Source organism: Hakea prostrata, chromosome 5 (genome assembly GCF_041222555.1).
Source record: "Hakea prostrata isolate BN-2017 chromosome 5, UWA_Hpros_2, whole genome shotgun sequence".
NCBI classification, from domain to species: Eukaryota; Viridiplantae; Streptophyta; class Magnoliopsida; order Proteales; family Proteaceae; genus Hakea; species Hakea prostrata.
Window position 1 is genome coordinate 10,026,478 of NC_142604.1, and position 17,086 is coordinate 10,043,563.

Consider the following 17,086-nt stretch of genomic DNA (forward strand, 5'->3'; position numbering starts at 1 on the left):
CCCAGGTAAGTTTCCCTTCTCGTGCTTACCCTAGTTCTGTCGTGAGCTCTGAGCCTCTGCAACCTCCCCCTTCGAGCCATCCCCTTCCACCAGCTACCCTTGACACTCCTCCTCTTTCCCACACTATCGAACAACCCAATAAAACATTTTTAAATCCCTCCTTGACCATCGCATCACCGCCCCACCCGATTTTACACATTAACCCTCCTAGGGCTAATGGGCCTTTTCCCTTAGCCCAAGGCCCATTCCCTCTCTACCTCTTTATCCTCTGAACTATCTCAACTCAAATCCCCTTTTAAAGCCCAACCCACTTAGCTCCACTAGCCGCCTCACCTCCAGATCTGAACCATCTTACCCATCTAGCCCACACTTAGGCGTGAGTCAAGCTGAGCCCACTCCATCTCCCAAACCCATTAACCCCAGCCCTCCCAACAATCTACCATTACTTTTGCCCATCCCCTTTGTCTTATCTCCCAAGCCTTACACAGTAAACCAATTGCCATCCACCGAACCCTCCCTCACCCCCACCCCAGCCTCCCCCGGTTCTTGTTCTACTATAGACCCTGATTTGTTTGAATCCCCCTCCCCCATTGGTTCTTCCTTGTGTGAGACCCCCCCTTATCTTAGTTTGGATAATCATTTTTGCATGCATAATAAACTGAATGGTTCCCCTTCCCCTTGTAGCTTGAATGGATCCCCTCCCCCTTGCAACCTGAATGATGCCAATCCCCATTGCTATTTAAATGACTGATATCATTATCTGGAATATTAGGGGACTCAACTCCCTAGCCAAACAAGCTACTCAATCAGGGAATCTAAAGCCTCTATTGTTGCTTTGTTAGAAACCCATGTCCATTGTGAGAACTCCCGTCGAATTGCCAACTCCATTGCCCCTTCTTGGTCCTTCCTCTCCAACTACTCTCACTCTCCTAATGGTTGAATTTGGGTCCTTTGGGATCCCTCTAAATTCCAAACCACTTTGCTGTCCTCCTCTTCTCAACTCTTACACCTTCATTTATCCTCGGCCTCTTCCCCTTCCTTCTATCTCTCAATAGTCTATGGCTTTAACCGCATGCTGGATAGGACTCCTCTTTGGGCTGATCTCCTCTCGATCTCCTCTTCCTTGCTAGGTCAACCTTGGGGAATTGGGGGTGACTTCAATATAGTCCGATTCTCAAATGACCGTACTGGAGGCAACCCCCCCTGACCTTGTGGCTGTTGACAATTTCAATTCTTGGATCAATGATGCGGGTGTTTCTGATCTTCGTTGGATTGGCCATCGTTTCACATGGCATAATCGCAGATCAGGCTCTGCCCGTATTGCCTCCAAGATCAATAGATTTCTGGTTAACCACCCTTGGATTATCCATTTCCCCACCTCTCATGCCCATTTCGGCCCTCCCCTCCTTTCCGATCACTCCCCTTGCCACCTCAACCTCCTCAACCACCCCTCTCTCGGCCCCAAGCCTTTCAAGTTCTTCGATATGTGGGTTTCCAACCCTTCTTTTCTCCCTACTGTTGTGTCGGCCTGGTCCTAGCCTGTCCACTGTCACTCTCTCCCTCTCGTGGCCTTTGCTCGAAAGCTTCGAAACACCAAAATTGCTCTTCGCGCCTGGAACTCTACTACGGTTGGTAATATATCCTCTAGAGTCTCCTCATGTCGTGATAATCTTGCTAGGGTTCAATCCCTGCTTCAGATTGATCCCTTTTGCCAGGCTTTGTCTGAGGAAGAGAGCTCCCTCTCCTTGCTCCTCTCCTCTCTGGTTTCCCAAGAAGAAAGCTTCCTCCGCCAAAAATCCCGATTTCAGTGGCTCGAGCTGGGTGACGCCAACACTGCCTTCTTCCACCGCTCCCTTAAAGCTCGCCAAAATTTCAATTCTCTTCCTCGCCTCCTTACTAGTGGTGGTGTTTGGATCTCGGACCCCCCTAGTATAAAGGAAGAGGTTGCCTCCTTCTCGAACCTTCTTTCCCCCTCCCTCCCCCTTGCCCATCCCTCAATCCCTCCATCCTCAATAAATTCATTGATCCCTCTCTCATCCCCTCCCTTTGTTCTATCCCCTCTCATGATGAGATCCGCTCTGCCATTCGCTCCCATAAAGCCAACAAGGCTCCTGGCCCCGATGGCTTCAGTATGGGCTTCTTCTTGGCCACTTGGGATTTCATCGAGTCTGGCCTCATTCATGCCATTCGCAGCTTCTTCCTTAACCCTTCCCAGCTTGCCACCATCAATAATACTTTCCTCTGTCTCATCCCCAAGAAGCTAGGTGCTTCCTCTCTCTCGGACTTTCGTCCCATCTCGCTCTATAACCTTATCTATAAATTCATCTTCAAAATCCTAGCCAATCGACTTAAATTGGTAATCCCCTCTTTGGTCAGCCCCAACCAATCTGCTTTCATTGTCGGTCGGAGCATCTCTGACAATATCCTCCTCTATGCTGAGATCATCCATGGTTTTTGCAGATCTAACCACTCCCTTGCTGCCCTTATGAAGGTTGATCTTCATAAAGCCTTTGACTCTATTCGGTGGTTGCCCCCTCTCCCCTTACCTATTCACCTTAGCTTTGGAAGTGCTTTCTCGCCTCATCCAATCCAAAACGGATCAGATGCTCATTTCCCCAATTCCCAAATGCCAATCCCTCAAGTTTACCCATCTCGCTTTTGCTGACGACCTTATGATTTTCTCTAAGGCTTATCATTCCTCCATCTCTTCCATCCTCTCTTCCCTCTCCCTTTTCGAATCCCTTTTGGGCCTTAAAGTCAACTTTGAGAAATCCACCATTTTTCTCTCGGGTGTCTAGAATTCCACCAGAGCCTCCCTTCTTATGCTCACTAGTTTTAGTCATGGATCCTTCCTTGTTACCTATCTTGGCCTTCCCCTCATCCCAGGTCGGCTCACGCGCCACCATTGCTCCCCCATGCTTGATCATATTCGGAAAAAGCTTCAACTCTGGAAGAGTAAGCTTCTTTCGTTTGCTGGGAGAATGGTGCTTATCCGGTCTGTCTTCTAATCTTCTTATCTCTACTGGTGTGGTATCTTCTCCCTTCCTAAATCTGCCATCCAATCCCTGGAATCCATTTTTTGTGTTTTCCTTTGGAAATGCCAAGAATCTTCCCACTTCCTCCATCCTATTAGTTGGAAATCCATTTGCCGTCCCAAATCTGAAGGAGGTCTTGGATTTCGTCGTATCCGTGACATGAATATGGCTTGCCTCTTGAAACTCATTTGAGAAATTGCCTCCAAACATGATTCCATTTGGGTTTCCTGGGTCCATTCCTACCTTCTCAAGATCGACTCCATCTGGACTGTCTCTCTCCCCTCCAACCCCTCCTGGATCTGGAGGAAGCTCTTGCTCCTTCGTGATCGTGCTCTCCCTGTCATTTCTAACCTTGTTTTTACTGGTGTCTCCACCTCCTTTTGGTTGGACCCCTGTCATCCAATGGGTATCTTGTACAATCTCCTTGGCCCCAGAACCATGTACAACACCCGTATCCCCAAAACCACCCCCTCTCCACTTTTATCTCCCTTGGTTCTTGGACCCCCCTCCCCCACCCTTGTCTCACACAGATATGGAATTCCCTCCCCCCCCCTTCCTCCCCTCACAAATGACCGTGCTACTTGGCTCCACCCCCTACTACACCTCCTTTTCTACTGCCTTAGCCTTGAACCTCTTGAGAACCCCCTATCCCCCCTACCTTCGACCCCCATTATTTGGTTTTGTTAGAAAACAAGAATTAAATAATCAAAACAATAGCTGAACTAGAACAAAGAAAAGAGAGAAGAAGAAGAGAAGAGAGATGAAGAACAAGTAGAAGAGGCCTGTGATTCTTGCTTAAGAATCTATAAACTACCACCAAAATAGAAACTATGCTTTCTAAAAACCCCCAATCTTATGTAGCAAGACTCCTACATTAGAAATAGAAAGTACGGCAGCATCACTGGCATCATACAAACAGATTTTACTGTTCACGTGAACAGTAAAAATCATACTTTACTGTTCACATGAACAATACCGTGAACAGTAAATATCATACTTTACTGTTCACGTGAACAGTACCCTGAACAGTAAATATCATACTTTACTGTTCACATGAACAGTACCGTGAACAGTAAATATTTCAAAGTGCATATACTTCAACACTCCCCCTCAAGCTGGAGTGTACACAAAAAAAACTTCAGCTTGCATAATAAAAATAAACTTGAAAGGTAGCACCAATCTTGAATCGTGTAGCAATGGCAGACGTCAATAAACATTGAGAAAACGTCACCCAGGAGATAATCAACACCAACTTAAAAAAAACTTTAATTCTTCATGTCAATAGAACCATCCAATAATAAGAACAATCGACAATATTGAAGACGAACAAAGTCCATAAGTATAACAGGATCAAAGATACTATCCATATAATGCCGGTAGTAGGAGAAATATCCACACTAAATCTTCAAAATTGCAACTCCAATGTCCATAAGTATAGCAGGATCAAAGACACCATCCACATAATGCCGGTAGTAGGGAGAAATATACATACTAAATCTTCAAAATTACAACTCCAATGTCCATATAAATGCTTCACAAGAAGGCAAGTAATAGGCAAAGTATAGGTAGGTAAAAGGCAATATTGATTACTGTGGACCAAGTAGGTAGGTAAAAGACACTATAGGTTACTGTGGACCAAGTAGGTAAGGTAGTATGGGTTACTATGGACCAAATACATAAGGTAAAAGACAGTATGGGTTACTGTGGACCAAGTAGGTAAGGTAAAAGACAGTATGGGTTATTGCGGACCAAGTAGGTAAGGTAGTATGGGTTACTACGGACCAAGTAGTTAGGTAAAGGACAATATAGGTAAAGACATGTAATGATATCGTTGTAGAATGCCATAAGTTGAGGACAAAGATCTTCACAAATAATATCCATCAGCACATCTTGAGTAGATATAGAATAAGGTACCATTCTCCCCCTCACATGTAGCATTACACGTGGACAATTAATGATGACCAGTGACAAGCATCTTAAAGTATGAACACAAAAGAAACCCAAGAAGGAAAAGTAGCAGCCACAGAGCAGTGTATTATTCACCAATAAAGTTGATCAAGCAGCAGAAAATCGTCTCATAGGACAGTCTCTTGTGCACCAAGGGGGGGGGGAAATTCTGGACCACCTAACCCTTAGGCAGGAGCAAATTAGATCAGGAAAAAATATATATTGAACCAGCTTGGAATCTCAAAATTGCAGTAGTCGTTGTAGCAATCCACTCGAAAGAAGTGCAAGAACAGTTGCTGCAGTAGGAGATAATATCAGATTTCGGACCATAGCAGCAAACTTCTGCTAGATTTGAAACTCTAATAGATCTCGATATGAAGGAAAAATAGTCCTTTAGGTCTTTGTAGAAGTATTAGATAAAAAGAAGGCTAAACTTGATTTTGAAATAAACAACGAAGAAGTAGTAAAGCAAGAAGGTAGCAGCACAATTTTTCAGAAGAGAGAAATTCAATGAAACAGGGGTACTAGTATACGACTTGTAACTAAACTTATAGCACAAACAATGGAAGACAATACTTAGGTCTTGCAATCCGAATTATGGGCATATCTTTGCAAGAATCAAGAGGAATCCCAAGACATCAGTATAGTGCAGATTGAACTTCAGATTTGCACACAAAAAAAGGGTAGTAGCAGCCTCAGTTGAATCAAATAGGTAGACATATCCCCAAAAAGCTTAGGGCCTTTTTGTAGTATTAATACATTGATACTTGGTGCTTCAAAAGTTAAAGAAGAAGGACAGCCATGCACAATTACTGCAAGCGAAGGTTGGGGCTGCCCTAGATAAGAAAAAGGGAAAAAAGAAGAAGAAGAAAAAAACTGGGCAGCCAAGAGAGAGAAAACGGTCCCTAAGTTGATTAAACTTGCTCTGATGCCATGTTAGAAAACAAGAATTAAATAATCAAAACAACAGCTGAACTAGAAAAAAGAAAAGAGAGAAGAAGAAGAGAAGAGAGATGAAGAACAAGTAGAAGAGGCTTGTGATTCTTGCTTAAGAGTCTAGAATCACAGAGCCCTTTTATTTATAGCTTCTAAGGAATCTAATACAACTTGAGAGACAAGTAATTGTCCTCTAGAAAAAGGAAACAAAAAATTATAACTTTAGTAACTTCCTAGCTCCTAAAATAGAAATTTCTGAAAATAGAAACTACCCGAAAATAGAAACTATGCTTTCTAAAAACTCCCAATCTTATGTAGCAAGACTCCTTCATTAGAAATAGAAAGTACGGCAGCATCACTAGCATCATACAAACAGATTTTACTGTTCACGTGAACAGTAAAAATCATACTTTACTGTTCACGTGAACAATACCGTGAACAGTAAATATCATACTTTACTGTTCACGTGAACAATAAATATTTCAAAGTGCATATACTTCAACAGGTTTAAAAACCATATCCCTCGCCACGCCCTCACTCTTTGGAGAACCCTTAACCTTGCCCTCCCAACCGAAGCATTTCTCATTAGCCGCCACATACCCGCTAACCCCAACTGCACCATTTGTTGGAATAGTTCAGAGGATATTGACCATCTTTTTTTCTGTTGCCCACTTTCCCGCTCAGTTTGGTCCCTAGCCCTTGCATCCATTTGGCCCAAATCGCGACATTCTCTAGGCTTTGCTCGAGATTGGAATTGGATCCTACAAAGCTTTGCCGGTACCAGGATCTGTGACCTTGTAGGTAAGCTTGTCTTTGCCGCCACTATTCACCATCTTTGGTGGGAGCGTAATCTGAGAAGATGGACTTCCAAATCCAGATCCAGAGATATGATTTAGAACACCATCTATTTTGATGTTTCTTTGAGACTTAGGTCTCTCCCCCACCCCCCTATTGTTGACTCTCCAAGAAATAGGTTGATTGTTAGTTCTTAGAACCTCTCAGCTTCTTTTCTATCCCCTTCTCGACTGGGGTCCCCCCCTCCCCCACTTCCCCTTGTATGTATTTCTTTGGCTCTCAATAATTTAAATTTTTATTCATCCAAAAAAAAAAAAAAACTAATTAAATGTGAACATGAAAGTTAGTACCATTGTTGTGGTAATTTTTGGGTGTCAAAGCCAGATGGCACAATCCTCCATTTTCTACATTTGTCACACTGCACCCACTCATGATCAGGTTTGTATTTGGCATCTCTGTTTTTCTCTGGATAATTGACAGAAGCAACAGGATTTAGTAACTGAGAATCTGAGATAGGAACATGTAAATCGTGTGCCAAATTAATTATTAAATATCACACAAAGATCCAGTTTTTCTAGTTAAACCAAAAATAGTTCAGCACACCTGCTCTCTTAAAACAAAGAACATGAAAACAAGTAGAACGATAAAAATTGTAAAGCAACACAGATCCATATTAAGAGAAAGGCCCTTAAACATAATGCTTCACTGATGCAAAAGAAACAAACAAAAAGAAATGGTATCAATGAGGAACTTAGGTATTGTACCACTTCAGGCATATCAAATGCATCCCAATATATCTTAGACCAGAATCCCAGCCACTGCTCCAATTCAACATAAGGTTCACAGTCATGGAAACCTTGTTTGTCGTTATGTACCCACACATGACCATTTCCATCATTCTGTGCCAGTGGAAAAAAGGAGGCATTTAGGATATTAATTGCACAGAAGTGATAAAAAATATCTTCCAAAAATAAGTGTGATACTATCATCATTATCATGAAGGTCAACTGATTATTGCTTAAGGGAGGACTAAATAATAGGGTTTTGATGTCTATACCAGTAATTCAATTATTCAAATAGCAATTCCACATAGACAAGAAATGAGTGCATGCGCAAGTGTGCACAAGCATGTCTAGACGCAAGAGAGCATCTTTTCGTCATTTTCAGAACAGTTTGTGATCATATATAACTACTGCGAGATAGCAATAGTGCATATGCGAATGGTACAATGGCCTCTCAACCCTTCACCCCATAGTCGTCAAGGCATCATCTAGGCAATGGCCGCCTTATTGGTAATGAACACTTCGGGTTTCATTTACACTTATTATCATTTAAGAGAAATGTTTACTCAAGATATTATTCATAACTGAACAATTACCATCAAATAGTTAAACAATCAACTTTATAAATAAAAATAAAATCAACCCCAAAATCAAGAACAAAAACTTTTTTTTTTTTTTTTTTTTTTTTCAATAACTGAAATTTCTAAACATTCTAGAGACGACATACTTCTGAAATCTAAAAATTCCACAACTGGTTCAAACTTTCAATGGATTGCTTGGTCAGTTCGGCTGTCTTCTAGTTGTATGTTTGAATGATGAGTCTAAAATCTTTGATGAAACAAGGTATATATTGTCAAAATCACACTCATTTAATTTTCATAATTGCTTTTCCTGGGAGCTTTGGTAGATAGTACAACTGTTCTCATCTTCTTCTCCTAGATCTTAAACACCAAACTAATAACACCCAAAACATCTCTCAGCATTATTCAGAATTTCCCACAAATTTTGATCCAACCACCTGAACTCAAATTCACTATCCATCTCTAGGGAACATTTCAAAGGTAGAAAATTGCTAGGCAAAGCCAACAGTTGAAATCACACCCAACCATAAACCAATACCACTCCTAGTGCCAACCTCACTAGATCCAAATTTCAGACCATATCTCATATCCTAAACCCCCATTAGTTGTTGAGTCCTTTTCAGGAAAACCCTTACCTAACCTTGCTGCTGATTCTAGTTCACTGCTCTAAAATCAATCAATCTTCAAGAAAACTTCACTGTTATAGCTTTACCCAAACCTGACAAAATCCTAAAGTAGGGCAAATTAATCATTTATTTTCTGATGCCAAATAAGGTTTAACCAGAAACAACAACAACAACAACAACAACAACAACAACAACATTAAGCCTTGTCCCAACTAAATGGGGTCGGCTATATGGATTCTTGCCCTCCAATCAGTTCTGTTCGAGGCCATGCTAGATATAAGGCCTAAGCTATACATATCCTTTCTCACCACTTCTCCTAAGTTTATCTTAGGTCTACCCCTAGCTCTTCTAGTTCCTTCAATAAGGTTTAACCAGAAAATAACTCAAAAATAAAATTTATGAAATCTTGGATTTGTTGGAGAGCTGGATTTGTGCTCTACATAATATAAGAAGTCTTATGCAAAAACAAAACCATTTGACCGGTCAATTTTTCAGAGAGCAAGAATATTCTATTCTAATTACATACGGATAAGATAATATTTTTCAAGGGAAAAGTATCAAGTATAAACCAAATGTGAGCTACGTATACACAAAAATGACCAATTCCAAGAATATACAAACCAATGTATGCTTTGATTGTTTCATGCTTCCAATAGCTTGGTTGCTTCCCACAAATTTTGATCCAACCATCTGAACTCAAATTCCCTATCCATCTCTAGATAACATTTCAGAGGCAGAAAATTGCTAGGCAAAGCCAACAGTTGGAATCACACCCAACCATGACCTGACACCACTCCTAGTTTCGGCCACCCTAGATCCAAATCACAGACCATATCTGATATCCTAAACCCTGATTAGTTGTTGAGTCCTTTTCAGGAAAACCCAACCCTAACCTTGCTGCTGACTCTAGTTCACTGCTCTAAAATCAATTAATCTTCAAGAGATCTTCACTGTTAATAGATTACCCACACCTAACATAATCCTTAAGTAGGCCAAATATTAATTTATTTCCCGATGCCAAAAAAGGTTTAACCAGAAAATAACTCATAAATAAAATTCATAAAATCTTGGATTTGTTGGAGAGCTGGATTTGTGATATACATAATATAAAGAAGTCTTATGTAAAAACAAAACAATTTGACCAATCAATTTTTTTAGAGAGCAAGCATATTCCCCTAAAGAGTAATCTAATTACATACTGATAAGATAATATTTTTCTAAGAACAGTATAAACCAAATGTGAGCTATGTATACATAAAAATGACCAATTCCAAGAATATATAAACTAATGCATGCTTTGATTTTTTTTCATGCTTCCAATAGCTTGCTTTTTCAGTTATTTTGTCTTCCATTATTCAATTTTTGATCACTTGATGTGGTTTAACGCTTAAATGATACAAAGTACATATTCTAGCATACTAAATAGAGTAGATTGGAAGACTAAATACAAGACTAAATGATCAACTAGCTTTCGGTCCTAAACATAGTCCACTCCACCCCCACCTAACCCTAGAAAGACTGAACTCCCTTCTTCCTCTAAACCCAGAGCCCCATATCCTTTTTCTAATTTCTTGAAAATATAATTTGGACTCTCCTAGAATCTAAAATTGAAGTTCAAATCTACAGCAATCTAACCGTTAGTTCTGACCCAAACTTTAGAAACCTCATCCCCCTAAGCCTAGTGTTCTCTTAATTTCAGGCCAACCGGATCAACCAAACCCTAGTCTAAACCCTGATTCCTTTGCTGCCCTTAATTCACAAAAACCATAAAAACCCCATCCTTCTTTCACATAGATCGTCCAAACCCTTCATCCAAATAAAATTTCCTTCTAGAATCATCATTCCCAACTCCTCCTTTACATTCAACCTTAAACCTAACCCTAGTCATCCTTAGAAACCGTAAAATTGAGAAATTCATACCCCTGGAATCCTGAAATTGAATACAAATTCTAGAAACAACAGAATTTAGATTTGAATTCCTAAAATCCTAACCCTAACAGCCAAACCTTATCCTCATTCCCCTCAACCCTAAGACACTTACAGACCCTGGAAACTCTAAAAAAACGTAAAACCTAGCTTTTCCCCTAGTCCTAGACTGAAAGATCAGTTCTGAAATGTAAACTACAGCAAGGTTCAGACTTTTAATTCTATTAAATCCTAACCTCTAAGACATGCCTGAGTCATATTAGCCCTATTCCCACACCCTAACCACCCTCAATCATCCCCTACAACATTACTGCAAGGTATTACTGTTGGTTCACTTGGATTGATCCTGTAGACTACCCCTGATTTGGGGTTACAACAATTAGTCATCGATGTAAGTTACTGATATAGTAATAAAATAATGCTGGAACACGATTTATACCACCTAGGCACCTCGCTGCTAAGCACTTAGGAAGAACCTCAAATGCCTTGGATCGCCTAGCAGCTTGACAGCTATGTTAAGAACATCTAAGTTTACGCCATTTTTGATGATATTGTTCCATATTAGATTGGCAAAATAAAATAAGAAATGAATGACAACAAAAATATATTTCCCTGTTTACAATTTACGAGACCTCCCCTACCATTAGATTTGTAACATCTATAACTCCGATAACTCCACGACCCATGTCCGTATTATAAACCATGCCACCAACTCTCTTGTAGGCCTATTAGAATCAGGGAGAAAAAAGTATGAGAAGAATGGTTATTAACAAAATTTAGGGGGTAAAAGAAATTAAAGAGAATCAAATTCAAGAATCAATCTACCTAAAAAAAGGGGGAGGAAAGTCAGTTACTACCACAAATAATAACTTAAATTGAAACTTTCAAAGGAAACGGGTAACTCTGAAGACCAAAAAGAAATAAAACGAGGCACATTCAGGAAATTTCAATTGTTCAAGGATAGAAAATGTGTTCTGTTTCAGAAGCATCTTGAGTCCTCCACGACTCATAATTATTTATTCAATACATATTATTGACGTGGATTTTTCAAATAGATTATGTGAGCATGGGTCTTGGATTATTGACTGACCTTGCACATATATGTTTACAAGTTGGAATTCACAACCAAATGTCTCAAACCACCAAGTAAACAGTAAGTCACAGATAGGCTGGTTTGCTTGGGGAGAATCTTTTCTATTATTAGCACTGAATTATGTCAAAACCCCGGAGACAAAACCCTCATATCCCAATTTCAACAACAGTCCACAATCAACAAGCACCATGCATTCGTTGATAGAATCCTCTACATCAACATGACTTACCTCTCTAGGTTATACCAAGCCCTGGGCCCCTAACCTAGTTTTAACCTAGGACCTTTTTTTAACCTACATGAGCTTATCAGTTAACCCCAGATCCTAGATATTGGCTCCTAATTAATTTCCTACCAATCTAGCATTACATTAGCATTCGTGTTTCATAGTAAACAAATTTTCTATAGATTATGGGACTAGAGAATACGGTGCAACATTTGACTGGCATATAATTTGGTAAGTCAATAAAATGTAAAGTGAACAGGCCCTTGAAGATTCAGCACGTATCATTGACTATATAAACTATTCCTGAGTTTAAACCACTTAGCTCATTATGAAACAGGCATGCAGATGCAGTCAAGTAACCTAAATGGCTTATTTTATCTGAAATAAGCTATGTGTGTTTTAGGCCTAAGATCCCATGAACCTTCCCTGTAAAGGATCCTTTGGCCTAAAATATGGCAAAATGCATATAGGTGTACAAGATGTTTTCCTATTAGGATTAGGATTCCTTTTTCCACTTATGCTTTGTAATTAGCAAAAAGATTTGATTTTAGTGTCAGCTTAGGATTTGCTTCCATATTGTCCTGAATTTCAATTAGCTACATGATGCTTGAAGGACCAATGCCTTGGATACGATTCATTGAGATTCAATGTTCAAGGATCTTTTGATGCAGCTGTATGTCTAGGCCATGCGTGTGAACCTTCGGATAATATGGTTCTAATCCATGGGTAGGAAGCCACAACAATTTATTCTATCTCTATGCTATTTTTTTTCCTCAGCAGTTAAGGTACTGGTTGTATTCATCAATGTGAATTGATTGATTCATTAATTTGAGTTAAACTATGCTCCACCAATCTACTGTAATTCATAATATTACGTTCCTAATATTCATCCATGTTCTGAATTTTCTTGCTACCATAATTGTATCAGTGAAAAGACATTTATACATATTGATATGACCTGACAGATTTGAGTTAAAGTTCACTTTCTCTCCAATTGTTATTATCTGCAGATCAGCAGTTTCTGTCATCAGGACACCTACAGTGTGAGATAGACCAATTGTTGGAGCATTAAAGGCCATAACTAAAGAGGCCTTCAAATCAGGGCATGTCCCTGGTCTCAGTTTAACTTCTACTACCAAGAAAATATCTGAACTGTGTCCTGTTCTAGTTTCAGAGCTGAGTTTTTACAAAAACGCTTCAAATCCAGCCCTCGGTTGTGAACCATTTTAGAATGGGGTTCTACCTGACTTTCCTGTTTAAGTTCCCGACTGATTCAACTTCGAATTTGTGTTTCTACAGTAACTTGTTTCTACGCTGGGACCATTCTTCCTTTAGAAATGGGCATTTGATAAAGCCATTCTGAAAATATTTCCCAACTGGCCTTCAATCTGAGATTCTAGTTTTCGAGTAAGGGTGTGGGGTAGGAGACAAAGGTGAAGTTTGCAAGCAGGGGTAGCGGTGAGGTTGACCATTTTATCTACTTCCAGTTCCCCTGATAGAACATGTCTTACATGTTCTGCAAAAGCCATTCTAGACCACTTTCGCCCGTATGCTCTTCAACAACTAAAAAGAATCATTTTCAAACACCTATGACCAGTTCGTCCGTTCTCTGAGAACAAAAGAATGCCACAACTGTTCTCTGAGAGTGTAACAAAATGTGTCCTTAGGGTTTTTCTGGTAGCAACCAAAAATTATTTTTAGGGTTTTTTTTTTTTTTTTGGGAGGGGGGGGGGGGGGAACGGAGCACATGCTGTATGTGTTGCCCCAATCTGTTTCTTGAATGATTTTTTTTCTTTCTAAAGGAACCAGGTAATATAAATGTTTATGGCAAGATTTTGACAAACACCAAAACGGCATTTATCACATTTGAGAATTAGTTCTACAAACACTTAGTAACGTTAACGGCTTCAAAGTTCGAGAACCAATGAGATTGGCATCTGAAACTCTAGACTACCACAACTCATTCGAGATCTCAAACATCTCAATCATCTTGGATACCTCAGAAAAAAATGTGTGTTGCCTTTGTAACATCTTGGGGTATATCCTGGTTAATAACTTAGATCACAGAGAAATCTCGGCAATATCTAGAATATTCAACGGAATCTCGGTACATCTTCGAACGTTACTATAAGTCAACATGACACATTCAGCAATAAAATTTAAAAAAGAACTGCTTTATTAAGGGAGCGAGTTGGGCACTGAGGTCGAAGGCTTGATCTATAAACAGTGTTTATGCAGATCTAAACTTACAACTGCAAGCAAAACAAGTAGCATTAGTATTTCGTACTTAATTTTTATTCATAGTTTATAATTGAATTGGATTTACTGGTCTGAACTAGTAGTTCAATTTGAGTATTTCTGGTATAAATTAAGTTGTACGAATATTCTCATTGCTAGAGGAGGGAATCTTGTTAGTTATGATCAAAATTTATTAATTATAAGGTAGTTTCTTTAATTCTATGGCCTTATACAACCCCCCCCCCCCCCCCCCCCAAAAAAAAATAATAATAATAAATAAAGTAACAGTTTTCAGAGGAGGGATGCTTTGTTTAGAATAAGCCTAGAACTATATGATATAACCAGATCCCCCCCCCCCACCCAAAAAAAAAAAACACCACCAAGAGAAGCCCTTCTTCTGCAGCCCCTCCAAGAAGACAGATCTTGTCTACGGGTATATTGGTCATTCTACCTTCCTTTTTGGAGTCCCATTAAGCCTAGTTGAACATAGAATAACTATGGGAGTCCACATCTATTTTTATTTTGTTATTTGAATCCTGGTCTATTAAGCTATTTGGAAGAAAAAAAAGTGTTATGAAAAAGTCCTACTCTAGCTAGGAGTACTAATTAGAGAACGATTCCTTCTTTTAAGTCCAAAACGTTAGTAGGATCAGAAATCTACTTTTGTTCTTGAGTTTCAATTTGCCTTTATCAAGTAATTGAAGAGTCCAAGTTAAGGTAGGAGTCCCAATTAGAGAGATTCCTTTAGGAACCGCTTGTTGGCAAGAGAAAAAAGGGTGGAAAAGACAGACATGTAGGAGGTGAGGGGACAGAAAAGGAAGGGAAGCGGTTTTGTGGAAAAGTTGAAAATGTGGGTCCCATGATAAATAAAATAATGTTTCTTTTCCCATTCCCCTTCCTTTCTCACAAAGTCCCGATCCTCAAATCATGGAATTATGTGGAAAAGTTTACTTTTTCCCACCCCACATCAAAACTCTTCAAAGAAACGGTGTGTTAGTGAAGTCCATTTCTTACAAGGAGTCTAAATCTATTCTTATTCTGTAATTTGGATCATTCTAGGTTGAGTTATGATAGAATCCTTGTTGGAATGAGAGTCCTAGTTTGGATCACTTTCTATGTTTGAGTCCTAGTGTGAGTCCATTCATGCATTCATGTAGGGCTATGAACAAAGCCTCTCTAGCTTGAAAAGGCAGATTGAATAATTAATAAAAATTGAGACCTGAAGGTGCAACAGTGGAGTAAAGTAAGTTTCCCCTGGGAGGGTGTGGGGGAAGAGCTACACTTACAAATATACCTCAATTAAGCGACCATGCCAGTACAAGAACATTCCGCAATTAATTTGCTCCCATTCCAGCTGACTGCGGCCTAGGGTCAATTTAACAGGCTTTCCCAGGAGTGTGTCTTCTACAAAAGAAATCTTATTCAATGATCTTGCCAAGTGTCGACTTTTAACCTATTGAAGTAGTCAATAAAGTAGAGATATTAAGTATAGATAAATCCATTAAATCATCCTCCATAAGCAGCAATAGTCCTTGTGGGATGAAGAAATAGAATAAATTACCAATGAACCTTGAACAGATATCTTCATTTGAGGATCCAGGAAAATAACCTCCAAGTAAGAGCGGAGTGAATAATCTATTGGTACCTGGAAACCACAAAATGAACTAACATAAAAATTACAGAAATTTCACTTATGCAGTTAAAAGGAAGAATGGTTATGTGGTAGTCCTCACATGGTAGTTCATGTGGGCCCTATGAAGCCACACATGAAATCACTTCAACAAAGCTCCCAAGTTTAACTTTCAAGCTTTTTTTTCTGTGTGTGTGTGTGTGTGATAAATACAAGTTAGATTTTAATTTATTTCAAGTATGTAAACACCATAGGCTGATCCTTTATGGTGTCAAATTTTTAGTTCCACTGTTTAAAATTTATTTATTGTTCTGCTCCAAAAAATTGATTATCCTACATTAAAAAAATCTAAAAGTAGTACAGGTTATAAAAACTGTATGGGGATCAATTAACCATACACACCATTGGCAGATCTACGCCTCTTGTCATAAGAAGTGTTCTGCTCATAATTACTTCATAAAAAAATTTGAAAAAAAGGAAAAAATACTAATTTTTGGTCCGAAAATTAACGGTAAACATGAAAGGACATTCTGCATGTTGACCATGTTCTTAGGTGCTGATCAATGCAGAGCATCTTGAATTTTCTTATGCTATGCTAATATTTAAATGGATAAAAATTTAAACAGAAGGTTTTAAATATAATAAAAATATAAGGGATAGGGTAACAATACTAAATAGATACACATTTGTTTTAGTGCTGCCAAACAAAAACAATCAAAATTCTTCAACAAGGAATTAATTGTTTCCTTTATGCAACAATAAATAAGTCAAATAATTTAAATCAGTGATAGACAAAAGTCACAGCCAAAAGCAAACTGCCTAGGTGATGTAGAGATGACACTGCATCATTGGACGGAGCTCTAATTAAAGGTGATAAAAGAAACAAAATGCAATTACTGTCACAAAAGTTTCCAAGAGGTGGCAGAACTAAACCAGCATATTTTTATAAGTCCTCCTGAAGTGGTCTCATGTCATAAGGTCCCCACTAATTTTACTATCAGTAATTACTGGTTCCTAGTTTAGTACGTTACAACCAAAACAGATTCTTGAAGTCCTTCTGAAGTAGTTTCATGTCATAAGGTCCCTACTAATTTTACTATCAGTAATTATCGGTTCCTAGTTTACAACATTACTAGACACTCCAAATGTACCATTACCGAAACAAATAGCTAATGTCTTTAGCCCCATTCCAGCATAAGATAAAATGTGAAGAGATAGGACTATGACGATGGAAGAGAAACAATTGGGTTTGGAAGTGAAGGAGTAAGGTACTC

At 39.1% G+C, this 17,086-nt stretch overlaps 1 protein-coding gene across 3 annotated transcripts in view; it reads right to left on the minus strand.

Annotated features, from left to right (window-relative positions):
• LOC149015030 (uncharacterized) overlaps positions 1-17,086 on the minus strand; it is a 67,776-nt gene that overhangs the window by 11,975 nt on the left and 38,715 nt on the right. Inside the window, exons 11-15 of one of the 3 annotated variants that reach the window (XM_089154966.1) lie at positions 15,744-15,827; positions 15,477-15,635; positions 11,270-11,353; positions 7,478-7,612; positions 7,064-7,178 (exon numbers count right to left, since the gene is read on the minus strand). In XM_089154966.1, the coding sequence (XP_089011092.1) occupies positions 7,064-7,178; positions 7,478-7,612; positions 11,270-11,353; positions 15,477-15,635; positions 15,744-15,827 (577 nt within the window). Of the gene's footprint in view, positions 1-7,063; positions 7,179-7,477; positions 7,613-11,269; positions 11,354-15,468; positions 15,636-15,743; positions 15,828-17,086 lie in introns of those variants that run through there. The other 2 variants (XM_089154967.1, XM_089154968.1) reach the window with 2 other exon arrangements.